The 23,981-nt window shown below is 59.6% G+C and overlaps 1 protein-coding gene across 1 annotated transcript; it reads left to right on the plus strand.

Moving 5' to 3' along the window:
• Positions 1–38: 38 nt before the first annotated feature.
• SLS55_006854 (uncharacterized protein) lies at positions 39–22,736 on the plus strand (the record flags this gene model as incomplete). Its single annotated transcript, XM_066778283.1, has 2 exons — positions 39–46; positions 131–22,736. The coding sequence occupies 2 exons, from the start codon at positions 39–41 to the stop codon at positions 22,734–22,736; spliced, it is 22,614 nt and encodes a 7,537-aa protein (XP_066630720.1).
• Between the last annotated feature and the right edge of the window lie 1,245 nt (positions 22,737–23,981).

The following is a 23,981-nucleotide window of genomic DNA, read 5'->3' on the forward strand; positions in this document are numbered from 1 at the left end:
AGCATGGCTCTTCGTCGTCGCGCCGTCGCGCCGAGTCGATGGTCTCGTCCTCCACCGCGCGTAACCCCCCGTCGTCGCGTGTGGAGGATCGCAGCGACTATCCCCCGACCTTGTCGTCGCGAAGCAACAGCTATGCGCAGCCCGCGCCCTCCGTCTCGTCAATTGGCACCTACGCCACCGCTCGGGACTACGACCAGAAATCCGAGAGAACCGCTCCGTCGCGCGTCGGCTTCGACGATGACGATCTTCGCTCCCTGCGCTCCGACAGGCGCCGCGACGACGACCTCCGCTCCACACGATCAGAGCGGCACCGTGACGAAGACCTCCGCTCTGAGCGTTCAGAGCGCCGCCGTGACCGCTCGTCTAGTCGTGACCGCAAGCGAGACCAGAGAAACGGCGATCGCGAACACAAAAGGAAGGACAAGAGAGACTCGAAGGACAGCAAGGACAAGCGGGAAAAGGAGAGGGAGGATTCCGGGAAGAAACCCAAGACGCGCCCCAGGAGTGGTAGTAAACTTTCGGAAATTGTGGACGAGCCGGCGCGCCCGAAGGCTGCAGACATCGCTGGCCGCGGCTCTGGTGCATATGACCTCCCGATGGCCAGCCCAACTGTTTCCCAGTACACCGCTCCGTATGGCCCATCAAAGACTGGTCCAACCTCCCCCGGCTATGGGCGTATGGATGCGCATGTAGCAAGCCAATTTCCCGGTCAAGATCCCGTGGACTTCTCAAATGCATACCGCCCGCCTCCCAGTGCGCTACAGAGCCAAACTGGCCACGCTTCTGACTATTACGGAGATTATGGCCAGTCCGTGCAATATCAACCAGGTGTCCGTCCTGATCCGCCAAGTGTGATAGTTGGCACCCAACCACACCTGATGTCAGCATCCGTTGTGCCTAATCCCCCCGCAGAGACTGGTCAAGGCGCTGCTGCCGACTTCTACGGAACTCCCACCATCAATGGCGACAGACCTCCTGTCAAGCCGCCTAGACCCCTGTCCATGCCCGGTAGCTTCGAAGAAGACCCACCGGCTAAGCCGCCGCGGCCAAACTCCATGCACAGCAAGATGTCCACCGCTGCTGGCGCTGCTGGAGGAGCAGCTTTAGGCTATGGCTTGGCCCACGAGTCAAGCAACTCACACCACGGAAGCTCCTCCCACAACTCCACGAGCATCTATGAAACCACTACTAGCACCACCTATCATCCACAAGTCTCCAACCATCATGTTGAAGACCCCCCTTACTACACCACACCGTCCACCTATGGGCCCGCCTCCCAGGTTTATGCCGAGTCTGAGCCCGTTTTGCCAGCCTACGCCCAGTCCGCCACCAGCAAGCCTAGCAAGTCAGGTAAGCACTCCTCCCACTCTAACGCAGGTCTCTACGCTGCAGGCGCGGCTGGATTGGCGGCTGGCGCATATGGCCTGCACGAACACCACGCTCATCACCATCAACATTCGTCGCTGCCACAAAACGGAGGCCACTACCCCTCACAAGTTCCAGCCTACTCTGATCTCGACATGGCCATGCAACAAAAGACTCGCGGTCCTGTCGACAAGATTGTTGATTGGTGGAAGGACCACGAAGACGTGAGGAAGATGGAAGAGTACACAGAATATATTGGTGTTTGTCGCCACTGCTTCGACCCATATGAACCTCCATCAATGGCTCCTCGCAAGCACCACTACCACCCTCACCGTCGTACAAGTGGCGGCTCTCTCCGTCATTCACGTATTGACAAAGGATCTCGTTATGGCTACTCTTCTTCAGACGATGAGCGCAAGAGCAAGAGCCACTCTTGGGTCGCCAAAGGCCTTGCAGGCTACGGCATAGCCAAGGTCGGCAAAGCCCTCTGGTGGCAGAACCAGGATTTCGATGATACCTATAGCGCAAAGTCGGGTCGCAAGCACCGTTCTTCTCGTTCGTCTCGGGGCGCGAGAAGCCGAAGTGGCTCGAGAGATAGGCGGAGCGTCACTTCACGCGGCGTCGTCCGCAACAGGAGCAGATCAAGAGACTCCCGCGCTAGCAGAGGCTATACCACCGAACGGAAAGATTACAAGGTCGTTCATCACCACTCTGAGTCCCGGTCACATTCGAGGGATAGCAAGAGTGGTGTCTTCTCTGCAGCCGCCGGTGCTGCACTTGGAGCTTCTGTGGCTGGCGCAGCCGTGAGACGTCGCAGTAGGAGTCGCTCGAACTCCCCTCCTGGCTATGCCATTCGGAAACATCACACCGAGGAGCCCTCTAGCTCGGCCTCATTCTTTGGCTTGGGTGAGAAGGACCACCGTCAGAGCAACCACCACCAGAGCACCCGACACTCTGTCATTTCTTCGGCCTCGCGTCACGATGATACGAGGTCGCACCGCTCGGCAAAGGAGAACACTGGCAGTGTATTCGGAGGCATGTTCTCATCTGGCCCATCAACTGCCACCAAGCGCGAAAAGGCAAAGACCCACGCGAAGAAAAAGAAAGGCTTCTTCAATTTTGGAAACTCATCCTCCTCGTCTGAGGATGCTGGCCTGACGTACGGTGGCAGTGCTTTGTCTCGGCATAGTAGCGCAGCCTCTCGTCGCAACAGTGGACGCAAGAAGCGTCGAAACTCTGATGAGAAGCTCAACGCAACTCTGATCGGCCTCGGTGCTACTGCTGCAGCATTGTCTGGCTTAAACAGCCGCGAGAAGCACCGCGGTAAGCGCAGGTCGGAATTTGGCGCTGCGCGTGAAGGCCAAAGGCATCACGGCGCCAGACATTCCAGCGACCGTACCCGTATGCCTGGCTCTTACATGGGCTCGGATTCGGATGAAGGCGAATGGGAGTCGGCCTCTGAGGATGAGAGTGACACTTCTAGCGTTGACTCTGGCCTTGCTTTTGGTGACTATGGTCCGAAGAGCCGGAAGAGCATGGAAAGTCTCCGCTCCGACGCCTCTGGAACCGACAAGTGGAGCTGGAGATGGGGAAACAAGAAGGACAAAAGGAACCGCAAGTCTCATGATAGCCTGAAGGCTGGTGCCGCCGGTCTCGCTGGCGTTGGTATTGGTGCAGGCATTGCTAGTGCAGCTGCCGGCGACGGCAGAAGCAGTGCCAGCAGCGTTCCCACACCACTGCAGACGGTCGAGCCGGTGGCTACATCTGACCCTAACGCTTTCGATGCCGTCCGCCGCTCCGCTTCGATTACCTCCCAGCAGCATGGCCAACACGGTCAACCGCTCGTGACATCTCGTCCTGGGGCCGTCCCTCTCCAGCAACCCCAACCCATGACGCCGGTATCAAACGCCCCGGTGTACACGACCCAAGCCGGCTACGCCCCGACTCCTGCATACTCAGCGCCATCGGGCCCGCCGGTATTTTCCGGCGGTGCCAGCAGCAAAGCCCCTCCCACGACCTTCCCCGGCCTGCCCGGCCATTCGGAGTTCGAAGAACGGCCTCCGATGCCACCCAGGCGCGCCTCTTCGCCCACCAACACCCACAGCTCGACGAAGCGCGACCTCGCCATCGCGGGTGCCGCCGCTGCGGCGACTGCAGGTGTCATTGCAGCGTCGTCGCATCACGGCCGGTCTTCCTCGACGTCGAGGAGGAGAACCAGTTCGCCCTCGACCAGGGTCGACTCGCCCAAGACGGTGGGCTTTGACCTGACGAGAGGTCAGAAGGAGAAGGAGGATAGGGAGAGGGTGAAGGAGCGCGAGCGCGAGCGCGAACATGATCGCGAGCTTGAGCGAGAGCGCGAAAGGGAGCGCGAACGTGAACGCGAACGCGAACGCGAGCTTGAAGCCGAGATCGAGCGTGAACGTGAATATACGCGACTTCGCCATATCGAGGAAGAGACTCGTCTCCAAGAACGCCGACTGCAGGAGCAGGCTGAACGCGAGGCGGCATCTCGCCGCGAAGCTGAAGAAGCGGAAGCCCACGAGCGCTCAAGGCAGGAAGCCAAAGACAAGGCGGATCTCGACCGTGAGACGCAGCGCATCCTGCGCGAGCGAGCTGAAGCGGCCGAGGCTGCTGCCGCCAGAGAGGTGGCTGCGAGAGAGGAGATGGAGCGGAGAAGGCTGCAGCATGAGGCTGCCACGCGTGAGCGCGAAAAGTTGGAGCGCGAAATCTATGAGGCGGAGCTCAATCGCCAGCGGGAGGAAGATGAAGCGGCCAAGAGGCAACAGGAGCGCGAAGAGAAGTTCGACTATGACATCGAGGCCCGCCATCGCGAGCTTCGTGCTCGGGAGCGCGATATTGTCGAGCCCGAAGAGCATAGTTCTTGGAACACGCCTGCTGTCGCTGCTGCGGCTGGCATTGCTGCGGGCGCTGCCGTCGCTGGTATCGCTCATGACAAGGATCGTGACGAGAAGCGTTCTAGCAAGATCGAGTTTGACGACGACCATCTCTATGAGGATGAAATCATGGATCCTCACTACTTCCAAAAGAAGGACACCTCGCGCAGCCCGGACCGAGAAACCAGCCGTGAACGTGAAGAGAGCATTGCGCGCAGCGCTGCCAAGAAGGTCATGGCGGACATCGAGGAGCGTTGGAAGAAGCCCGCCGACAAGCAGGACATGGAAGACTTCTGGGCGCCACCTGAACTTCGCGATCGCTCGCCATCAAGCAAGGTTACCAGCCGCAGCCCAGACGCGGACGTTCAGGTTTATCACTCGCCATACGTGGTCGTCGAGCCACCGTATGAGCCACCGTACAACTTCACGGCTACTAGGGACGGCGACGACCCCAAGTCAAACAGACTCCACAGCGTCCCCACGCTTAACCTCATCGAACCGACTCCGCCGGTCAGCCTTGCTGGCAGTTTAAGAGGTGAACATTCGTCCCCGCCGTCACCCAACATGGAAGCGCGGAAGGATGCTGCCGAGGCTATCAAAGAAGCCGAGAATGAGAGAGAAAAAGAAGAAAGGCAGCGCAAGAGGACTAGTGTCACCTGGGGCGCGGACGAGACCTTCCACTACGAGGCGCGAACACCGGAGAGCTTCCGCGAGCACTACATTTCTGACCAAGATATGAACCGGCATCTCCCAGAAGACTGGGTGCTTCAAGGTGACCACGCGTACGCGGATCAGCACCGCTACCAAGGAAACGACGAGATAGTCGTTGAGGCCGACTCGCCTCGTTCAGGCAGAGAGCGAACGACCTATCGTCCCGACGTCCACGACTATCGCCAAAGCTGGAGTTCGGATGTCGCCTCTCCGGTGGAGGAGATCAAGCGTTTTGAGGACGATGGCCGCCAGGTGATCGAGTCTACCTCTCCTGAGCACACCCCCACGATAATCACCCCAGGAGACGAGAAGTACCAGACGCCCTTCTTCGAGACGGTGCCTGGCTTTGCGGCTTACGACGCCAGCCCTGGCGCGGATGCCGAAGCTGGTCGGCACGGCTTCGTGGAGGGTGAGATCGTCGAAGAGCCCGTGGAGGAGATTATCGCGTCTAAGCCGAAAGAGGCTGAGCCGCATATGCCTGGTGGTTGGGACGACGAAGAGCCTCTGAAGGAAGCGGATACTGCTTCTTGGGCCGAACCGAAGCTAAGCAAGAAGGAGCAGAGGAAGCGTGACAAGGCGGCCAAGCGTGCCAGTGGCGACACGCTGGAAGACCTGACATCCTCTACGGGTTCCCTGAAAGACCTCGACCGAGATTCAAGAACCGAATCCGAGGCCAAGTTTGACGAGGATGTCTGGGATGCACCGCTTAGCAAGAAGGATAAGAAGAAGCGCGACAAGGCTGCAAAGCGCGCAAGCGAGAGCTCTTCGCTGCCTTCCACCCCTGTCGAGGAACCAAAGGCTGAAGACTTGTGGGAAGATGTTTCCGGCAACAAGAAAGACAAGAAGAAGAAAAAGAAGCGGGACAGTGTCGATCGTGACCCTCGCGACATCGAGCCCAATTACTCTTATCCGTCCGCTTCCGGTGAAGCTCGCGACGCCAAATCGGATTTCGGTGTGGCTCCGAGCCGCATGCCGGAGGTCGCTTACGACGATTCCCGTCGCCGGAGCCTTGATGCCGGTCATCAACCCAGCTCAGCTGCGCCTTTGAGCTTCGCGACAGCAGCCGGCATTCTTGCCGGTGGCCTTACTGATTCCAAGCGCAAAGAGGCTGAACCTGATAACCTCTGGGCTGCCACGACACCCTCGCAGCAAACGCGTCGGGACCCATCGCCTCCTTCGAGTTCCGTGCCGTATCCCTCGACCTCGAATGGCGACCATTCTTCTGCTGCTCCATACACTGTCGATCCACCCGCGCGATCTATTCCAAGCACGGCATTCCATGAGTACGATGAGCTTGCAGACGCGAAACAGCCGTACAAGAAGGGCAGCAGGAGACGTAGTAGGCCGGGAAGCGGTCCTGGCCTGGGGAGTCCATTGAGATCCGAAGTTGCATTCGATGACTACATGGGCATGGACGCCGCGGCTGCTGCTGCGGCGGCAACTGCCGGGAGAGACCTATCGAAGGCTTCAAGCGAGTCGTACGAGGCAGCCAACGTTCCTTTGCCGAAGGATGACTCGCCCCCTTGGTCGCCGACCGGAGAGAAGGACTCGCGGCAGAAGCAGTACATTTACGATGAGCCGGAAGAATTTCCCATTCATGCTGGCGTCTCAATGCCGCATGATCCGTACGGCTCGCCGTCGCCGCCGCGTGGGGAATATCCTGAGCGTGGCTACGCTTGGGAGGATGAAGGTGAGCGCAAGAAACACAGACATCACCACCGGCCACGAAGCGAGGACCCGGCGGACACTAGGTCAGTCGCGTCGGACGACCGCGATTCGGAAGGTCGAAGGAAGCACAGGCATCACCGTCGCCGGGAGAGTGAGCGCTCGGATGGCACTTACGACGAGACCCGGTCATCTGTGTCCGAGGGTCGTTACGACGACGATGGCCACCGCAAGCACAAGCACCGCAAGCATCGGTCCACTGGCGACGATGATTCCAAGTCCGTGGTCTCCGAGTTCCGGGACGACGAGGGCGATGATTCGTCGAGGAGGCACAAGCACCGCAGATCGAAGCGGGAGAGCGACATCTTCGATGACTCGCTTCGCGACCGCGATGCTCGCTCCGACCCGGGCGATATCCTCGAACGGGATGACTCTGAGCGGCGCAAGCACAAGCGTAGGTCCAAGCGCGAGGGCGACCTTGATGACACGGCCTCTGTGGTGTCGAGTCCGGCGAAGTACTTCGACGACGATAAGAAGAAGGACAAGGAAAAGGAAAAGAAGGGTGGTATCTTCTCCAGCATCTTCGGGAAGTCCAAGGAGAGCCTCCCGGAAACGAGCTCCACCAGGTCCCTTGACAAGGCCCGTGATGATAACGATGTGGATGACCACAAGCACAGGAGACGGAAGCATCGGAGCTCCACGCATGGCGGCTCTTCGTACGGATCGGATGATGACAGTCGCTCTGTGGTCTCAAGCACGAGCGGCAGGCGGGAGAAGAGACTGAGCGGTAGCAGAGACGACTCAGGTATGGATTATTCCCGACACTACAAGGTACATACGACAGAGAAGCCCTCTCTTTCTTCTACTTCTTCTTCTCGACTTTCTCCAGTCGAACTCTCGAAGTTTCCTTCTACGTTTGAGAAGGGTGTTCACACCGCTCCTTACGTGTCGCCAAACGCAATCGACGACAGGGAAGACATGCTAAATCATCTTGTTACAAAGGACGACCCCATCACCGGCGCCAGCACTCCCACTAAAGACAAACGCAACACCTACCACGGCGCCGAGTCTTTTTTAGGGCTTCGGGCAAGAGGTGATCAATCCGAGCGTCTACCTCCCCTGCCCACCATCCACCACGTCCCCATCGCCCCCGCGCACTTCGAACACCAAGACGAGCTCGAGAACGCAATGCCGATGTTCACCCCCCTCCCGCGCAGCCGCTCCACCTCTCCCACCGAAGAAGGCGGCGGGCGCCGCGCCGCTGCCGCCGATGATGACAATGGGCCCCCTCTCAACTTTCCAAAAGTCAGGCCCAGCGGTAGCCCCGATGCTGCTGCAGCGGCGGCGGCCGCCACCGCCACCACCACTCCGCAACAACAGCAACAGTTCGGCATTAACAACAACAGGAAAAGCACGCCGGCGACAAGCAAGCGGAGCAGCATGATGCCGCGCCAGACGTCGGCGACCGCCGTGCCGATACACTTCCGAGGCTTCGGCTCACGACCAAGCAGCGAAGTGGGCAGCCCCGCTGCCGCTTCGTCGTCGTCACCGTCGCGACCCATCAGCACGACGGCCGTCCCCATCCCGTTCCTCGGCCGGCGCGCCAGTACGGGCGCCCATCAGGGCTACAACAATAACGCGACGTCGGCGCCCAGATCGCCCGTCTCCCCACAGCAGCACGCGCCCTCGACCGATCCGCTCGGCACGATGGCGACGCCGCCGATGCTGCAACAACAGCAACAGCAGCAGCAGCATCAGAAACACAAGAGGATCCCGTCGACCGAGTTCAAGGGCGGCAGCACGTTCAGGCCGCTGTACCTCGTCGAGCGGAACGCGGCGAGGAGGGGGAGTAGTAGTGGCGGCGGCGGTGCGGGAGCGGGAGGAGTGGTCGACGAGCGGTTGCCGTCGCTGCCGAGCAGCAGGAGTCCGTCGGTCAGCCAGGAGAGTGGCGGCGAGGATTGGGCGAGCGCGGTGGAGGAGGTGGAAGGGGATGTGAGTTTCGGCGAGGCGAGCGAGAGGAGTAGTGATGGCGTTGGGGAGGGGGCGAGCGGGTATGCGAGCGCGAACGAGGGCGACGATGACGACGTCTTCGGGAGTGCAACCCAGTCGCCGGACTTGAGGCATGCGGGTTTGCGGATCGATACCGGCGGCGCCGTGAGAGCTGCTGGCGTTCCGGATGATTTGCTGGGCAGTCAGCAGAGCACGCCGAGGGCTGGGGCGTTTGGGACGACGACGACGGATGGGTTTTCTTCTGGTGCGAGAGGTGAGGTTGAGAAAGACGATTTCGTCGTGGACGTTCCTGGTGCAGCTGCTGAGAAGTTATCATTGGAGAAGGAGCAGGCGGAGCAGCAGGCGTTGGCTCTTGATCGCGACGGTGGGGAGAAGGATAGGGATGCGGATGCGGATGAGGGGACGAAGAGCGCCGATTCTTTCGCTGCTACTGCTGCTGCTGCCGCGGCGGTGTTGGGTGGTGCGGCTGCCGCTGGGTTTGTCGCGCATGAGCTGGGCAAGGGGCGTGATGGTGAGGATGAGAAGGAGAAGAAGACTCGAGAGGTGGAAGAGCAACCGAGAGACACGAGGGAAGAGGAGGTCGTTCGGCCGACGGCTGTTGTGGAAGAGCCTGAAGCTGAGGCTGCACGCGGGGAGATGAGCTCTCCTCTCACGGCTGTCGAGGGACAGTTTCCAGCTGTTGTCGACGCGGCGCCGAGCGAGGCTGTCTCTAGCACGCCCGTGGAGGAGTCATCGACTGCTGCTGCACAGCCATCTGGTGAGGAGCCTGGGCCTAGCATTTCCTCGAATGTGGGTCACGAATCAGCAACTCCAGGCATCACTAGTACGGAAGAGCCTCCTATCGTGTCTCGAGACCTTACCGAGCCCGCCCCCGCGGACGGTCTCGCCCCGGCTGAATCCAACACCACCGTCGAGGAGCCCGCATCAGCCGGTGGCGCTCCCCTCGAGGAGACATCAACACCCACCGCCCTCGACGACTTCATGGCCGGCGAGCCCGACAATGCCGCCATCGAAGAGGCGCGCATCGCGGCCGACCGCGAACGACAGGAGCTGGCGGCCGATCAGCCATCGTCTCCCGCCCGGCCTGCTCTACTGACGCGGACTTCTTCTTCCTCGTCGAAGAAGAAGGGGAAGAAGGGTAAGAAGGCGGCGAAGCTCGGCACCATCTCTCCAGATGACAACAACGCCGCCGCCGGCACTGCCGAGGCTGCGCAGCTCAGCCCCGAGCAGGTGCGCGAGACGACGGAGAGGGATACGGCGGAGGCGGTCGAGGGGTGGTTCGCCGATGATGATACGACGCCGTCCGCTGCCACCGTCGAAGCCACTCCGTCGGGTGTTGGGGAAGCGCGGCCGAAGAATGAGGAGGGCGAGAAGAGCGAGTCGCTGACCACCCCTGCCGCGGAGGTGCCGAGCGTGCTGCTGGCCAGAGAGCCGAAGGGCGGGAAGAAGAAGGGGAAGAAGGGCCGGAAGAGCAAGAGCGGGTCCGTGAGCGAGGGCGTCTCGTCGCAGCCTGCCGATCCTGCCGTCTTCGAGGAAGCCGAAGCCCCGCTGCCTGCAGCAGCTGAAGAAGCGCGGGATGTGGCGCCTGAAGACGTGCCTCTTCCCGAGGCTGATCAGTCGCCTTTTGCCGAGGCACCGTTGCAGCCGGAACACGAGGCGGAAACGGAAAGGCAGCCGCTCGCGGTTGTTGAAGAGCCCGAAAGAGGCGCTGAGCGGGCGGAGCATGAGGCACCGCGGGTTGTCGAGCATGAGCAGCTTCCGCTGCTGGAGAGGGACGTTGGCGTCTCGGACATTGCCCCCGCCGAACAGGCACCGTCGTCGGCTTTGGACAGAGAAACTGCCGATGCCGTTGATGCTGCTGCTTTCCACGAGCCTCTGCTTGTCGAAGATGCTGCCGTTCGGGACCAGCAGCAGCAGCTGGACCACACTCCAACACTTCCTGACCCGACACCCAGCAGCCCCGTCACCACCGGCGCCGCCCCGCAAACCGTTGCCGCCGAGGAAACGGCACCCGCCGCCTTCTCCGCCGAGGATGTGGATGCCCAAGCACAATACGCCGAGCCTGCTAGGGAAGTTGAGCAGCCCGAGCCGGAATTCGCACCCGTGCCGTCTCGCTCTTCTTCTTCGAAGAAGAAAAAGAAGAAGGGCAAGAAGGGTGGCAGTGTCGGGTCGGGCTCTGGCTTTGCTACGCCTGCTGATGAGGAGATGCGAGAGCCCGTCGTGGAACAGCCGCCCGCTGCTGCCGTTGTCGAGGAGACGCCGGTGTTCCCGAGTGAAGAGGGTATTCCTGCTGCCGTTGGCGTCGAGGAGGCGCTGGCTGATGCTGGTGCTACTCGCCCTGGTGATGAGAGGGTTGATGAGGCTGAGGCGGTGCCTGTACCCGAGTCCGCGCCTGCTGAGGAGGTTGATCTCGATGCGGAGTTTGCGCCGGTTTCTTCTTCTTCGTCGAAGAAGAACAAGAAGAAGAAGAAGGGGAAGAAGGGTGGGAGTGGGAGTGGGAGCACGAGTGCGGGGTTGGCGACGCCGGTCGGGGAGGAACCAATCGAGAAGGGCCCTGTCTTCGAAACGTTGGCCGTTGGTCAGCCGCATGTCGAGGAGCAGCTTTCCAAGGAGTCGGTCGTCGAAGAGCATCTCGCTGAACAGCCGGTGGCCGAACAGCAGATCCTTGAGCAGCTGGTGGCCGAACAGTCTACCGCCCAAGAGCCGATGTTTGAAGCGCCGATACCCATGCAGCCTGTTACCGATGAGCCTGAGCCAACCGAGGCCGTCGTTCAAGCACCCGAGCACACCGTTCCTGAATTTGCCACGGAAAATCGCGACTTCCCGACGGAAGAGATTCCCGATGTTGAAGCATCCACTCCGGCTCCTGAGGTGGATCCGGAAGATAAGTTCGCGCCTGTCGTATCCTCGAAGAAGAAGAAAAAGAAGAAGGATAAGAAGAGCGGCAGCGTCAGCGCCTCGGGGTTCGCTACACCCATTGAAGAACCGGCGTCGATCACGTTCAGCGTCGAAGAGGCGAAGCCCAGTGAACCGACCATCGAGGAGCCTCGACAGACTGTTACACATCCTGCTTTGGAGGAGACGAGTCCCGCAGCTGACCTCGCGCCCACCGAAGAGAATCCTGTGTCGGTAACCGAGGACATCACTGATGCTCCGGTGGTGGACGAGCGGGGGGCGCAGGGGGTGCTGGAGGAGGGCACCGCTGCCGTCCAGCCAGCTGAATCAGAGACCCCCCAGCCTTCTTTCTCCACCGGTTTCGATGAGCATGCAGCGCCAGACGCGGAATTGCAACAGGCAGAGCCTATCGAGACTGCTGAAGCTGATCCGGAGTCCGAGTTCGTGGCTGTCCCTGCGAAGAAGAAGAAGAAGGGCAACAAGGGCCGGAAGAGCGTCTCTGACAGTCCGATCGATGTCGCCACCACGCCTGTGGAAGAGGTTGTGCAGGAACCTGAGTCCAAGGCCACGCTTGTGGCTCCTGCTGAGTCTGAACTGGACCAATCTGTTGAGGCGCCAGTATCCGAGGCGCCCAATGTGGACGAAGCTGCGGTGGAAGCTCTCCTTGAGCAGCCAGGTTCGAAAGACATGCCGCGGGAGTCCATCACGGAGCCTGTCACAACTGTGGAGGAAGGCCAAGTTCCCCATGCTGTCTTTATCCCTCTGCCTGACGCAGATAATGATCAGGACCTTGCGGAGCCGCAGGATGAGGTGCACTACGATGTCCCTAAGAAGATCGGTGTCTTTGAGCCGGCGACCTCCGAGCAAGCGACCGTCCCTGAGCAAGTCGACGAGGTGCGTCTTGAGGCAGGGCCTGAGAACGAGTTCTCTCCCGTTCCTTCAAAGGACCAGCATCAGCAGGAAGAAGACACTATTTCTGCGCCCGAGACCTTTGCCACTCCAGTCCATGTCGAGGAGGTGCAAGAGAAACAGCCCCACTTCCTCTTCGGCCCCGATGTGCCACTATCTGAGAGCCACCGGGAGGATCCGGTTGAGCAAGTGCCTTTGCCGGAGGACGAGCGTGAGGAGTTCAAGGAAGCTGAACGGGCTATGGAGCCCGAGCCTATCTTTGAAGATGCGCAAGAGAAACAACCAGGCCAATTCCTCGGTGCTGACGCGACCTCCCCCGGACCGACCCATGGCCATCTGACCGAGCAGCTGTCTTTGCCGGAGGACGAACACAAGGATCCATGGGAAGCTGACCGTGCCTTTGAGGTTGAGCCTATCGGTAAACAAGCGCCACATGAGCAGCCTCAGGTCTTTGACGAGGCTGCTCGGGTGATGGTCGAGACTGATCCTGCCGTCGCAGAAGTGCAAGAGAAGCAACCAAGCGACCTCTTCGGCGCCAAGGTGGCCCTGCCTGAGGGAGATGACAAACAACTACCTGAGCAGCTCACCATGCCTGAAGACGAGCGTCGCGAGTTCGACGAGGCCGAGCGGGCTATGGAGATCGGGCCGAAACGGATTGCTAAGGAGCCAGTCGTCGAGAAGGGTTCCGACGCTAGTCTGCCAACTGCTGTGTCGCCAGCGGCTGCCACTGTGCCCGTGCACTCGCAAATGCCTGAGCTGGGTGCTGAAAGCCAGGTACTGCATGAGCCCTCTTGGGAGCGTGGGAATACTACTACCGCTACACCTAAAGACGACACCGAACCCGTTGTTTCTGAGATCGTCGGCGCACCTGGGTCGATCGCTGAGAGTCACACTTTCGATGAGCAGGCAGCCACTCCTATTGATTCAGAACCGCAACCCGAACTGGCTGTTTCTGATGTTGAACAAATCTCCGAGCCTCTTCCTGAAAACAAGGCCTCCGGTGAGCCATTTGCGCTGCCTCAAGAGACCGCAACTACCGCCAGCATCCATGAGACGCAGCCGGAAGACGAGTGGGCAGTCAAGCCGTCCAAGAAAAAGAAAAGCAAGAAGAGCAAGAAGTCGAAGACCTCTGGGCAGTCCAGTGTCGACATCACTGAGCCGTCAACCCCAGCTGAACGCAGCGAACCGCAGATCTTGCATGAGGACACGATGAACTCACTTGGCACTTCACACGCTCTTGAACAGCCTGCAGAGAACCTTGAGGCGGTCGGCGGCATCGACAACGTGCCCGAAATGGGCGCTGCAACAGGCGCAGAGAGAGAGCCGGACACGGTGGACAGAGAGCATGGCGCCTCGCATGACTTTGACCGTTCCGTCACACAAGAGATGATGCCGGAGGAAGAGCAAACTGCTATGGGGCTATCCTCAACTGACAACGCAACTGAGCCAAACTTTGCGGTTGAAGAGCTGGTTTCAGCATTGCAGCCTTCGACCGCCGAAGAGGCTGCGAACATTCCGCTACCTTCGGAGACTGAGGAGCCTCTTCTATCTTCGGATGTTGCTAACATCGCTGCGGTCGAGAAAATTCACGATGAAGCGATTGCGGAGCCACAACAGATGATCGAGCCGGAACATGTCAAGGAAGCGCTCGTTGGAGAAACTGCAGCACTCGGCCAAGATCCATCTGCCGCCATAGAAGCTCAACCAGAGAATGAGTGGTCTGTTCCAAGCAAAAGCAAGAAGGACAAAAAGAAAAAGAAGAAACGTGGCTCTGTGGCCCAGACGCCAATTGAATCTTCGGCACCTGGAAGCCCGAGGTTGGAGGCATCAGGCGTCGAGGACATTGCGACGGTGGCGTCGCCAACGCAGGGCAAACCTGCAATCATCCCAGTGGACCAACTACAACCTGCAGAGGAAAATTTCGAGGCTGCAAGTGAAATCACGCCTGCGGCTACGGATCAGCCAGCCAGCGTCGCGGACGACCTACGTGGCCCCGCTCCCGGGGCCGCGTTGATGCCCATCGACCCCGGCGCTCCCGTAAGCGAGGAAAACCCCTCGAATCTGATGGCAGAAGAGTCACGTGAGGAGACACCGCTTCATGCAGGCGAGTGGGAACTGCCAACTCAGTCGAAGGAGGTTGGCGAGGAGGACAAGGAGCGTGACGACGTCGGTCCCCCCACCACCGGTCAAGGCCTGGTGGAGGAAGAAGCGGTGCCCGCCGATGGACAGATCTCCAGCACTACCGCCGCCACTCCACTTCTGGAGACTGCTGAACCAGTGCCACGAGACGCCGACGACGCTTGGACTGTGGATCCCGCCGCCGTGCCTTCTTCTGCGCATAATCACCAACAATCGATCGCGCCGCTGCAGTCTGAACTTGCCGAAGAGTTGCCGACGGATATCGAAGCTGGTGTGGAGCCTCCTCCTGTCGTTGAGGAGGCGGTCGTTTCGCCCGCTGTCCCCGAGACCGCTGCGGCCGAAGACGAGTGGGCGTACATGCCTGCAAAGAAGAATAAGAAAGCGAAGAAGGGCAAGAAGCAAGATTCTATCCCGTCGACTCCGAAAGAGATAGAACAAGCACCGGAGCCTTTTGTCGAGCCCGTGGAGAGTGAACGTGCAACCGATGGCACAACTTTGCAGAGCGCTCCGGCCGAAACAACGGGCGAGGAGCCGCCAGCACTCTTTGACGAATCGCCGGCCCTAGTAGAAGCTGGCGAGGATGAATGGGCCCTTCCTGCCAAGAAGAAAAAGGGTAAGAAGGGGAAGAAGGGCTTCGCCGACATCGTACAGGAGGCCGTGCAAGCTCCGGAGACTCCTGCCCTTCCCGAGCGGCAGTTGCCAGAACAGGTCGGCCAGAGCGATGACAAGAGAGAGGAAAGCGCACCGGTATCGTTGGATTTCTCAGCGAACGTTTCAAGAGAGGCCGCGGATGAAGCCACGGATGTCGACGATGTGCCCTTCGAACCCTCTGCTCGGGGTCTCGAAACGTCAATTACTGAAGAGATTCCGGGTGAGGAGCGACTCTCGAGCACCAAGCCGCTCAGCGATGTCGTCACAGAGGAGCCAACCGTAGCCGAACCCTCCCTGGAGCAGCCGAAGGAGGCTGACGCCGAAGATCTCTGGGCTGTGCCAACAAGGAAGAAGAGCAAGAAAAAGAAGAAGGGGAAACAAATGTCCTTGGACGAGCCTGCAACGCCGCCTACGACGGAACACGCTGAACCCAGTGCTGTTGAGGACGTTGCTGGCGCTCTACCGATGGAGGAGCCCAGGGACATGTTGGAGGTGGAGGAGACTCGGCCTGAGGTTTTCCCGGAGTTGTCGCAGCCTGAAGCCAGCATCGAGACGCCTACTCCAGTCGTCGAACCCACAGACGCTGGTGAAGCCAATGCCGAGGATGAGTGGGCGCCTGCTCCCACTTCGTCGAAGAAGAAGAAAAAGAAGGCGAAGAAGGACAAGCAGGGCTCGGTTTCTGAGATTCTGCCCATCCCTGATGAAGCACCGCCGGCTGTCGAAGAGAAGGCGGTGGAAGAGCACACTCCCGAGAGCAAAGATGTCGAGTTTGTATCAGGTGAACAGCCACAACCGGTTGTGGATCCTGTGCTCGACGTGCCTAGTGAGGTTGTCAAAGCGCATTATCAGGAGAACAAGGACGTCGATTTTGTTCCGAGCGAGCAGCCGCAGCAAGAGGTCGAGGAGCCTGCTGTCAAGACTGTCGAAGAGCTTATTCCGGATCAGAGGGGCCTCGGACCACAACTGGATATCGAGCCTGTGACGGAAGAACTCACTGATAAGGTTGCGTTCGAGGAGCCATCGAACGAGCCTATTGTCGAAGAGCAGCCGGCCGAATCACATGTCGTCCAAGAACCTTTCGAGGCTTCCATTGAGCAAACCCCCATGGAACAATCGCTGCCTTCTGAGCCAGTCGTAACAGATGTTGCGAACGTCCAGTCCCCTCAGGAAGCAGGCGAGGATGAATGGGATATTCCGTTCAAGCAGAAGAAGAAGAAAGGCAAGAAGGGGAAGCGCGATTCTACTCCTAGCACGCCCCCGGTCGTTGAGGAGGTTGCTCCGGCCGTCGTTGAAGAATCCATGGTTCCTTTGGACAAAGCCAGCCCCATCGTCGAGGAGTCTACACCAGTCACCGAATTGCCTGCCCCAGTCGCAGAAGAGTCTGCGCCAATCGCTGCAGAGACCGAAGATACTATGCCTCAGCTCAGCTCAGAACCAAAGTCTCTTGGCGATAACGATGATCTCAAAGATATCCCAAGTTCAGTCGAGCTTGTTAATCAGGAGTCGTCTCCGCCGATTGAAGGCGAATCGCAACAAGACGTTGAGAGAACTCTGTCCGCTGCGGACCCGAGCTCCACGGAGGCTCCCACGCAAGAAACTGGCCCCGTCCATGACGAACCTCATGAAGCGCAGCCTGAAGACCTGTGGGCTTTGCCGACACGAAAGAAGTCCAAGAAAGGCAAGAAGGGAAAGCAGCAAAGCATCTCCACTACGCCAGCTGAATCTTCGGAACCGCAACCAGAGCCCGAAATCGTTGGCGGACAACAGCTTGAAGACACGCTGATGGAGCCGCAAGAGTCTACGCCAATCGAGGTTGTTGCAGACGAGGAGTTTAGCATGCCTTTGAGTAAGAAGGACAAGAAGAAGCAAAAGAAGAAGGCTGCTGCTACTCCTGCCGCCGCTGTGGCTGTGCCAATGCATGATTCGCCGCCGTTCGATGATACCGTAGCAGATGAGGTGCCTGCTGAGCAAGAAGTTCCCAGGGCTGAGCAACATACCGAGTGGACTGCTCCTCCGCTCAGCTTCGCCGATGCCGCCAATCTTCTTAGCACTGAATTGTCTGATTCTAAGCGTGAGAACTTCGAGCCGCCAAGCTTGGTTGCCCAGTCATCGTCGGAGACTCCGTTTGAGCATGAGGGCATAGAAGAGGTCAAGGACAAAGCTTTGTCTGAGGAGCCTGCCGTACCTCATTTCGCGGAGGACATCACATCGGAACACATGTCTCAAGACGTTTCTCAGCCCGGAACTAACGCACGTGGTTTCGTCAATGCTGAACCTCCAAGAGAGGTTGAAGCACCAGTCCCCACGGAATCCACGGAAGAGTTGCCAGAGAGCGAAGACAAGAAATTCAGTTCCACATCTGCGCCTTCTATTGGCTTTGCAGCTGCAGCGGGCATTTTGGCCGATGCTGTTGCCGGTTCGCGGCGCAAGGAGTATTCGCCCGAACCCTTCAAGTCAAGCGAGCCCACAATTGAAGCCGCTTCCGGTATTCCCGAAGGCCATGTCCTGACGACTTCCCCCGACACAGCAAATCATGATATCACGCATGAGATACCAGACGTCCCGTCTGCTTCGCTTGGAGATACTGATGCGCCCAAAAACCCAGCTACAGAGCAACAAGAGGCTGTTGCACCAACTGAAGACAACATTGTGCCTCTGGAGACTTCCAGGGATGTTGATGAGACACTTCTCGAGCCCATTTCGGCACCGGTGGAGGCAGAGGTGGACCCTTCTGAGGAGTTCGCGCCAGTCAAAAAGAGCAAGAAGAAAAAGAAGAAGGGAAGGAAGAGCGTTGGCACGGAAACGCCAACTACCGAGGAGCCGGTTCTTGAGTCGAAGGAGATCCTCTCAGAGCCAGTCGTCGAAGCTGAACCTGAGGCTGGGCGTGTCGACGAAGCTCCAACTCCTGAAGCCAAGCCTGCTGAAAACGAGTCTGCAACTCATGATCAAGCCAAGGAAATGACCGAACCAGCTTTTGGGTCCGATGAAAAGCGACCTGGATCTCCTGAACGCGATGTTGATTTTGCAGCGACCCTTGCAGCGGGCTTACAAGATTCCGGTTTCGATCCTAGCCTTGTCCTCAGCGATTCCACCTTCCACGGGCGCAAGAGTCCGCCGAGTTCAGCCCTTGAGGCTGACCCTGACGATGAGTTTGCGTGGTCAAAGCCGAAGAAGAACAAGAAAAAGAAGAAGGTTATCGCGACACCAGATGCCGAAGGGGATTTTGCAATACAAGAAACCGCCGCTCATGAAATACCCAGTCATGAGCGGTCAGCGGAAGAGAACCCCAGTCAAGATCCAGCCTTCGCTGCCGCTGTGACTTCTGTCCTGGACGATCCCACTTTTAACAGGCGCACCCCTTCCCCTGACGCTACGAAGGAAGCAGTGTCTGACGAGTTCTTCCCCTTCCAGAAAAGACCAAAGAAAAATAAGGGGAAGAACAGCCAAGATGGCAGCCCTGAGGCCGAATTGGCTGACCTGAGCCAATTCGAGGGCCGACCTGCTTCGCCCATTGGTATGCCTCCAGATGAAGTCAGCCGCATGATTTCCGAGACACTGCCTAACGTCGCTGCTGAAGATCCACTTTCTGCAAGCAGGCAGTCACCCATAGAAGTTGGGAAGGACATTACAGTCGAAGGACCTCTACCCTCTACTTCAGACGAACCTATTCGGGAAGCTGCTGTTGATTCGCCGGCGGTCGAGGCTCCCACGGATGTGCCCACCGCTGTTGAGAATCCAGCTGCCGAACTTGGAGCCGAGAACGTAGAAGCGAACGACCGCGAACTTTCTGTTGAAACTGCCGCAGCCGATACAAGCGGTGCTCCGAATGCTGTTGCGGAAGATGAATGGGCTGTGCCGAGTAGGAAGAAGAGCAAAAAGGGAAAGAAGGGAAAGAAGGGCGCGAGAGATGTGTCTGGCCAGCAGACGCCAGTGGAGCAGACAGAAGCCGCGGCTTCAAAAGCTCCGGTTTCGACGTCTTGGGCGGACCAGATGGAGGACGAGACGCCAATTGAGATTCCTGCCGAGTCAGGGTCGCTCGTCAAGATGCTTGAATCGCGAAATGAAGAGCCTCATGTGGAGAAAGAGGTGGAAGCGACGCAGGAGTGGGACTTTCCGTGGAACAAGAAGAACGATGAGACGAAGCGGATGTCCGTTCAGGAAATGGCGGAGCAAGCAATGTTACCAGCTAACGAGAAGGGAGCCGGAATGGAGTTTGAGGAGAAGAAGGTGGAGGAACCGTTCGACGCGAGAGCGGTTGAGGAACCGACCACTGCAGTCCCTAAGCTCAGTACTAAGGAAAAGCCAGCCAAGCAGGAAGAGCCCTCATCGGCCGAAAGCCAGAGCAGCAAGATTGCAAACCTTTTCCCTGGTCTTGAAAGGGTGAAGCGTAAGGTTCCGCCACCGAAGGAAGCAGAGCCTAGCACAGACTCGCTGGAGAAGAAGGACTCCCGCTCTTCCCTTTTGAGCGACCGTGGATCATTTGAGAGGCTGCGCAGAAGCTCTCCCTTGCACAGCAAGCGCAGCATTGAGAGGGAGTCATCGTCAGAGCCCCATCGCCGTCTAGGTGGCCTTGGACACATCATGCAACAGCCCACATGGGGATTCCCGCCAGATTTGCCACCGAATCGAGACAGCGCGGTCAACATGAACGACACTCCAATCCTCCCCAGCGAACCCACGTTCCATACCATGGTAAGGGATAGCGGCTTCCACGACGGCGATCACACTCCTATCGAGGATGAAGAACAAGACTCTCCGCCCGAGCCAATGCAGGTGGACGTGGAAACGGGGCCCGAATGGGAAACTTCTGTTAGACACGGTGAATCGACGGAAAGCATACCCATGGAAGACGGCAACGAGAAGGTCCCTTCGACGGTGACGCCGGTGGAGCAGAACAACAGCCCTCAATGGCCCGACGAGGACACAGCACAAGGTACGGCATTCACATCTCCTGTTGAATCCCTCACCACCACAAGGGCACGCTCGTCCACGTTGTTCCAGTCCTCACCATCGGCAGGCTCCATTCTCGATACGCCGTTGAAACAGCCAGACACGCCCGGCGAGCCCAGGAGCATTGCTTCCTCTCCACCCTCAGCCACGCGGGAGCTGCCACAAGAACCGCCCGCGTCCCTCTTTGGAGACCCAACGCAGCAAACATCGGAGAGATCGCCGCCAACCTCGGCCCCATCGCGTCATCTCAAGTCTCCGAGCATGTGTCTCAACACGATCCGCGAATACAACCCCGAAGAGTCTTCGCTCAACAAGAAGGGGCGGCCAACTTCAGACGTGGGTATGCCGGATCATGGAGTCAAGTCTCTCCGTCGCAGCTTTGGGTCCAAGAAGAGCCTCAGCGACGAGATGCAATCCTCACCGGGCCATCCAGAGGAAGACCAAGCCAGCGTCATGCACGTCAGGGACCCCAGCGATGACAAGGACGGCGGACGGCAGCGAGCAGGCAGCATCGGCGACCCGTTTGTGGACAAGCAGCAGCGGCCGTCGAGTGCGATCAGCGACCGGTCGATTGGCAGCCACGCAGGCAGCATATTTGCGAGAATCAAGACGCCCGAGCAGCTTCGCTCGCCCGGTTCCATCAGCGCACGGTCCGAGACGCCGCCGCTGCGGAGGGTGGACAGGGTTGTGTCAGGTGACCTGCGGGTTGCATCACAGCTTGCCGAGGCCAAGGCGCGCACCAGATCGCCCGCAACCTCCGCACCCTTCGTGTCGCCCACCCGCGCCGGCCCGTCCACCTACGACCGCGTGCGCGACAAGGGCAAGGGCCGCGCCCCCGACATGTCCCAGAGCTTCGTGAGTACCCCTGGCGCCGTCAATGGCGATTTCCGTGTGCTGACCCGTGTGCAGGAGGGCTGGGGCGATGCGCAACTGCCTCCACTGTCGCCCACGCGCCCGCCCAGCGTGCGCAAGCGCCAGAGCATCCACATCATGGATCTCGAAACCCGCCTCGACCAGCTCGCCTCGGAGAACCGGCTGCTCCACGAAGCCAAGGCCCGGGCGGAAGAGGCCATGCAGGACGCCAACCTCAACCAGGATCGCCAGGTAAATGACGCGGTCGAGGCACGTGACGTCCAAATCCGGGCCAAGGACGCCGAGATCGCCCAGATCAGCGACATGCTGCACCACCTCCGCCAAGAGATTGCTCGTCTCTCCGAAGTGAACGCCGCTCTGAGCAATGAGACTGCCCACCTCAACGATGTCAATGCCGCTCTGACCGATGCCAACCGGAATCTCACCAACGACACCAACCAGCGCTATGCCACCCTGCAGGCCGAGACCCAGAGCCATGAGCAACGATGGCGCGAAGCCGAGCTCGCACTCGACCAACTCCGCGTCCAGCACAGCACCCTGTCCGCTGGCATGGAAGACGTCCTCCGCCAGGAGATCAAGAACGCCGTCAAAGACAAGGAAGCCGAGATCCAGCGTCTGCACGAAGAGCTCGTCGACGCGACGGAGCAGGTCAAGAATCTGCAGCAAGCCATCCTCGAGTCCAAGCAGGGCGACAGCTTCCTCACGGTGCGCGACGAGGACTACTTCGACAGCGCGTGCCAGCAGCTATGCCAGCACGTGCAGCAGTGGGTGCTACGCTTCTCCAAGTTCTCGGACAACCGCGCGTGCCGGCTGTCGACGGACGTCAAGGACGAGAAGATCGAGACGCGCCTGGACAACGCCATCCTCGACGGCACCGACGTCGACATGCTGCTCGCGGACCGCGTGCGCCGCCGCGACGTCTTCATGTCGGTCGTCATGACGATGATCTGGGAGTACGTCTTCACGCGGTACCTGTTCGGCATGGACCGCGAGCAGCGCCAGAAGCTCAAGGCGCTGGAGAAGACGCTGACGGAGGTGGGCCCGGCGCGGGCGGTGGCGCAGTGGCGGGCCATCACGCTGACGCTGCTGGCGCAGCGCGACGCGTTCGAGCGGCAGCGGGCGCAGGACACGGAGGCGGTGGTGCAGGAGATATTCGGCACGCTGGCGGCGCTGCTGCCGCCGCCGGCGCACCTGGCGGACAAGATCAAGGAGTCGCTGCGCAACGTGCTGCGCCTGGCCGTCGGGCTGTCGGTCGAGATGCGCACGCAGCGCGCCGAGTACATCATGCTGCCGCCGCTGCAGCCCGAGTACGACACCAACGGCGACCTGGTCCGCAAGGTCTACTTCAACGCCGCCCTCATGAACGAGCGCTCGGGCGAGACGGCGTCCAACGAGGAGCTGGAGCGCCAGCGCGCCGTCGTCAAGATCGTCCTGTTCCCCCTCGTCGTCAAGAAGGGCGACGACCTGGGCGAGGGCGAGGACGAGATCGTCGTCTGCCCCGCGCAGGTGCTGACGGCCAAGCCGCCCGCCAAGGATCGCAAGGTCGTCCGCGTGCTGAGCGGCGCCATGGAGATGGGCGGCGGCACCGACGACGGCAGGAGCATGCGGTCGAGGAGCAGTTTGATCAGGAGTCCCGGCGTGCCTGAAGGCAGTGCCATGGACACGGCTTTTTAGCCGTGAGGTGTTCCGGTGGGGGTCTGCTTTTGGTCGGCGTTCGGTTCGGCTATGGGGTTTCGGGAGATGACGGTTCTGAAGGCGATGGTGAGGGTGGGGGAACGGGGGAGAGTTGACCGGTGGATTTTCGTTTTTGTTCACTGTGGCTTCTGTTGATGCTTTGGTCTCTTCCTTTCTTCTTCTTCTTCTCCCTCCTCTTTTAATGAGTGCAGTTTTCCATTCTTGTTCCATATAGTTTTAGCAGCTCGACGTTTTCCTTTCTGTTCGGAGGGATGCATGGTTCGGTTCGGCGCTTAGCAACGACGGTATGACCAAAGGCCGCGGTGATTGCATGCATGCATAAACAGGACACAAAATCGCACGGCCGGTGCGGTGGTTCACGGTTTTTAGGTACTAGAACAAGCGATACCATAGATTCTTTTAGCAGTGCTTTACGTGCGTTTTTAATATAACATCCCACTTGATGCCGCTTCCTCCCATCATGCGTTGTCTAGTCACGTTCTACAAATCGGGTGGCCTGAAGGAGGGAATCGTGAGGCTCTGCTTCGTGGCGCGAGTCGATGGCGCTTACGTGGTGCTGTTCGGGTTGCGTCGGGCTATGGGTCGACCAGTTGGCAGGGAGAGCAATGTAATTGCGGCCCAAAGCCTCCGCTTCCTTTTTGCTACTACTACGTAGTTCGTTTCAGTGTCGTGGCTGGCGACTCTCGGGGCGTTGGGCAGTACCGGTACTGGGTTGCCTAGAATCGACGCCGGGTAGCGCTTTAGCGGCTCTTGCGTTGGGGTTCCGCACAGTAGAATCGATCGCACGACTCAGGCCGGACGGAGCGTTCACGATGATTCCAGTCCCCACCATCCATCATCGCACACCCCACAAACCGCATGCTCATGCCTCGCATGCCGGTATAGGCGTTAGCGCAAAGAAGCGCTGCTCAGAACTAACCACCGATCGAAGCGGCTTCACTTCATCCAGCTACCTACAGCACGTACGACCGCGGCCCGCGGGGCATGGCGAGAAAGTCCGGCGCGCGCCGCTCGACGACGACCACTTCTTCTTCTAGAACCTCCCACAGCAATCGCCGCCGTGCCCCAACGCCGGCGACGACGATCCCGCGCGCTCTCGTCATCATCGCCGCAGTCGTCGCGTTTCTAGCAGCGCTCGTCCTGCCACTACTTCTTCCCCCCGCCGCCACCGCCGCTGTCTCTACTTCGTCGTCATCGCCGTCGTCGTTGTTGTCGCCGGTCATC

The sequence above is a fragment of the Diplodia seriata genome, assembly GCF_021436955.1.
Source record: "Diplodia seriata strain FDS-637 chromosome Unknown scaffold_7, whole genome shotgun sequence".
In the NCBI taxonomy this organism is placed as follows: domain Eukaryota; kingdom Fungi; phylum Ascomycota; class Dothideomycetes; order Botryosphaeriales; family Botryosphaeriaceae; genus Diplodia; species Diplodia seriata.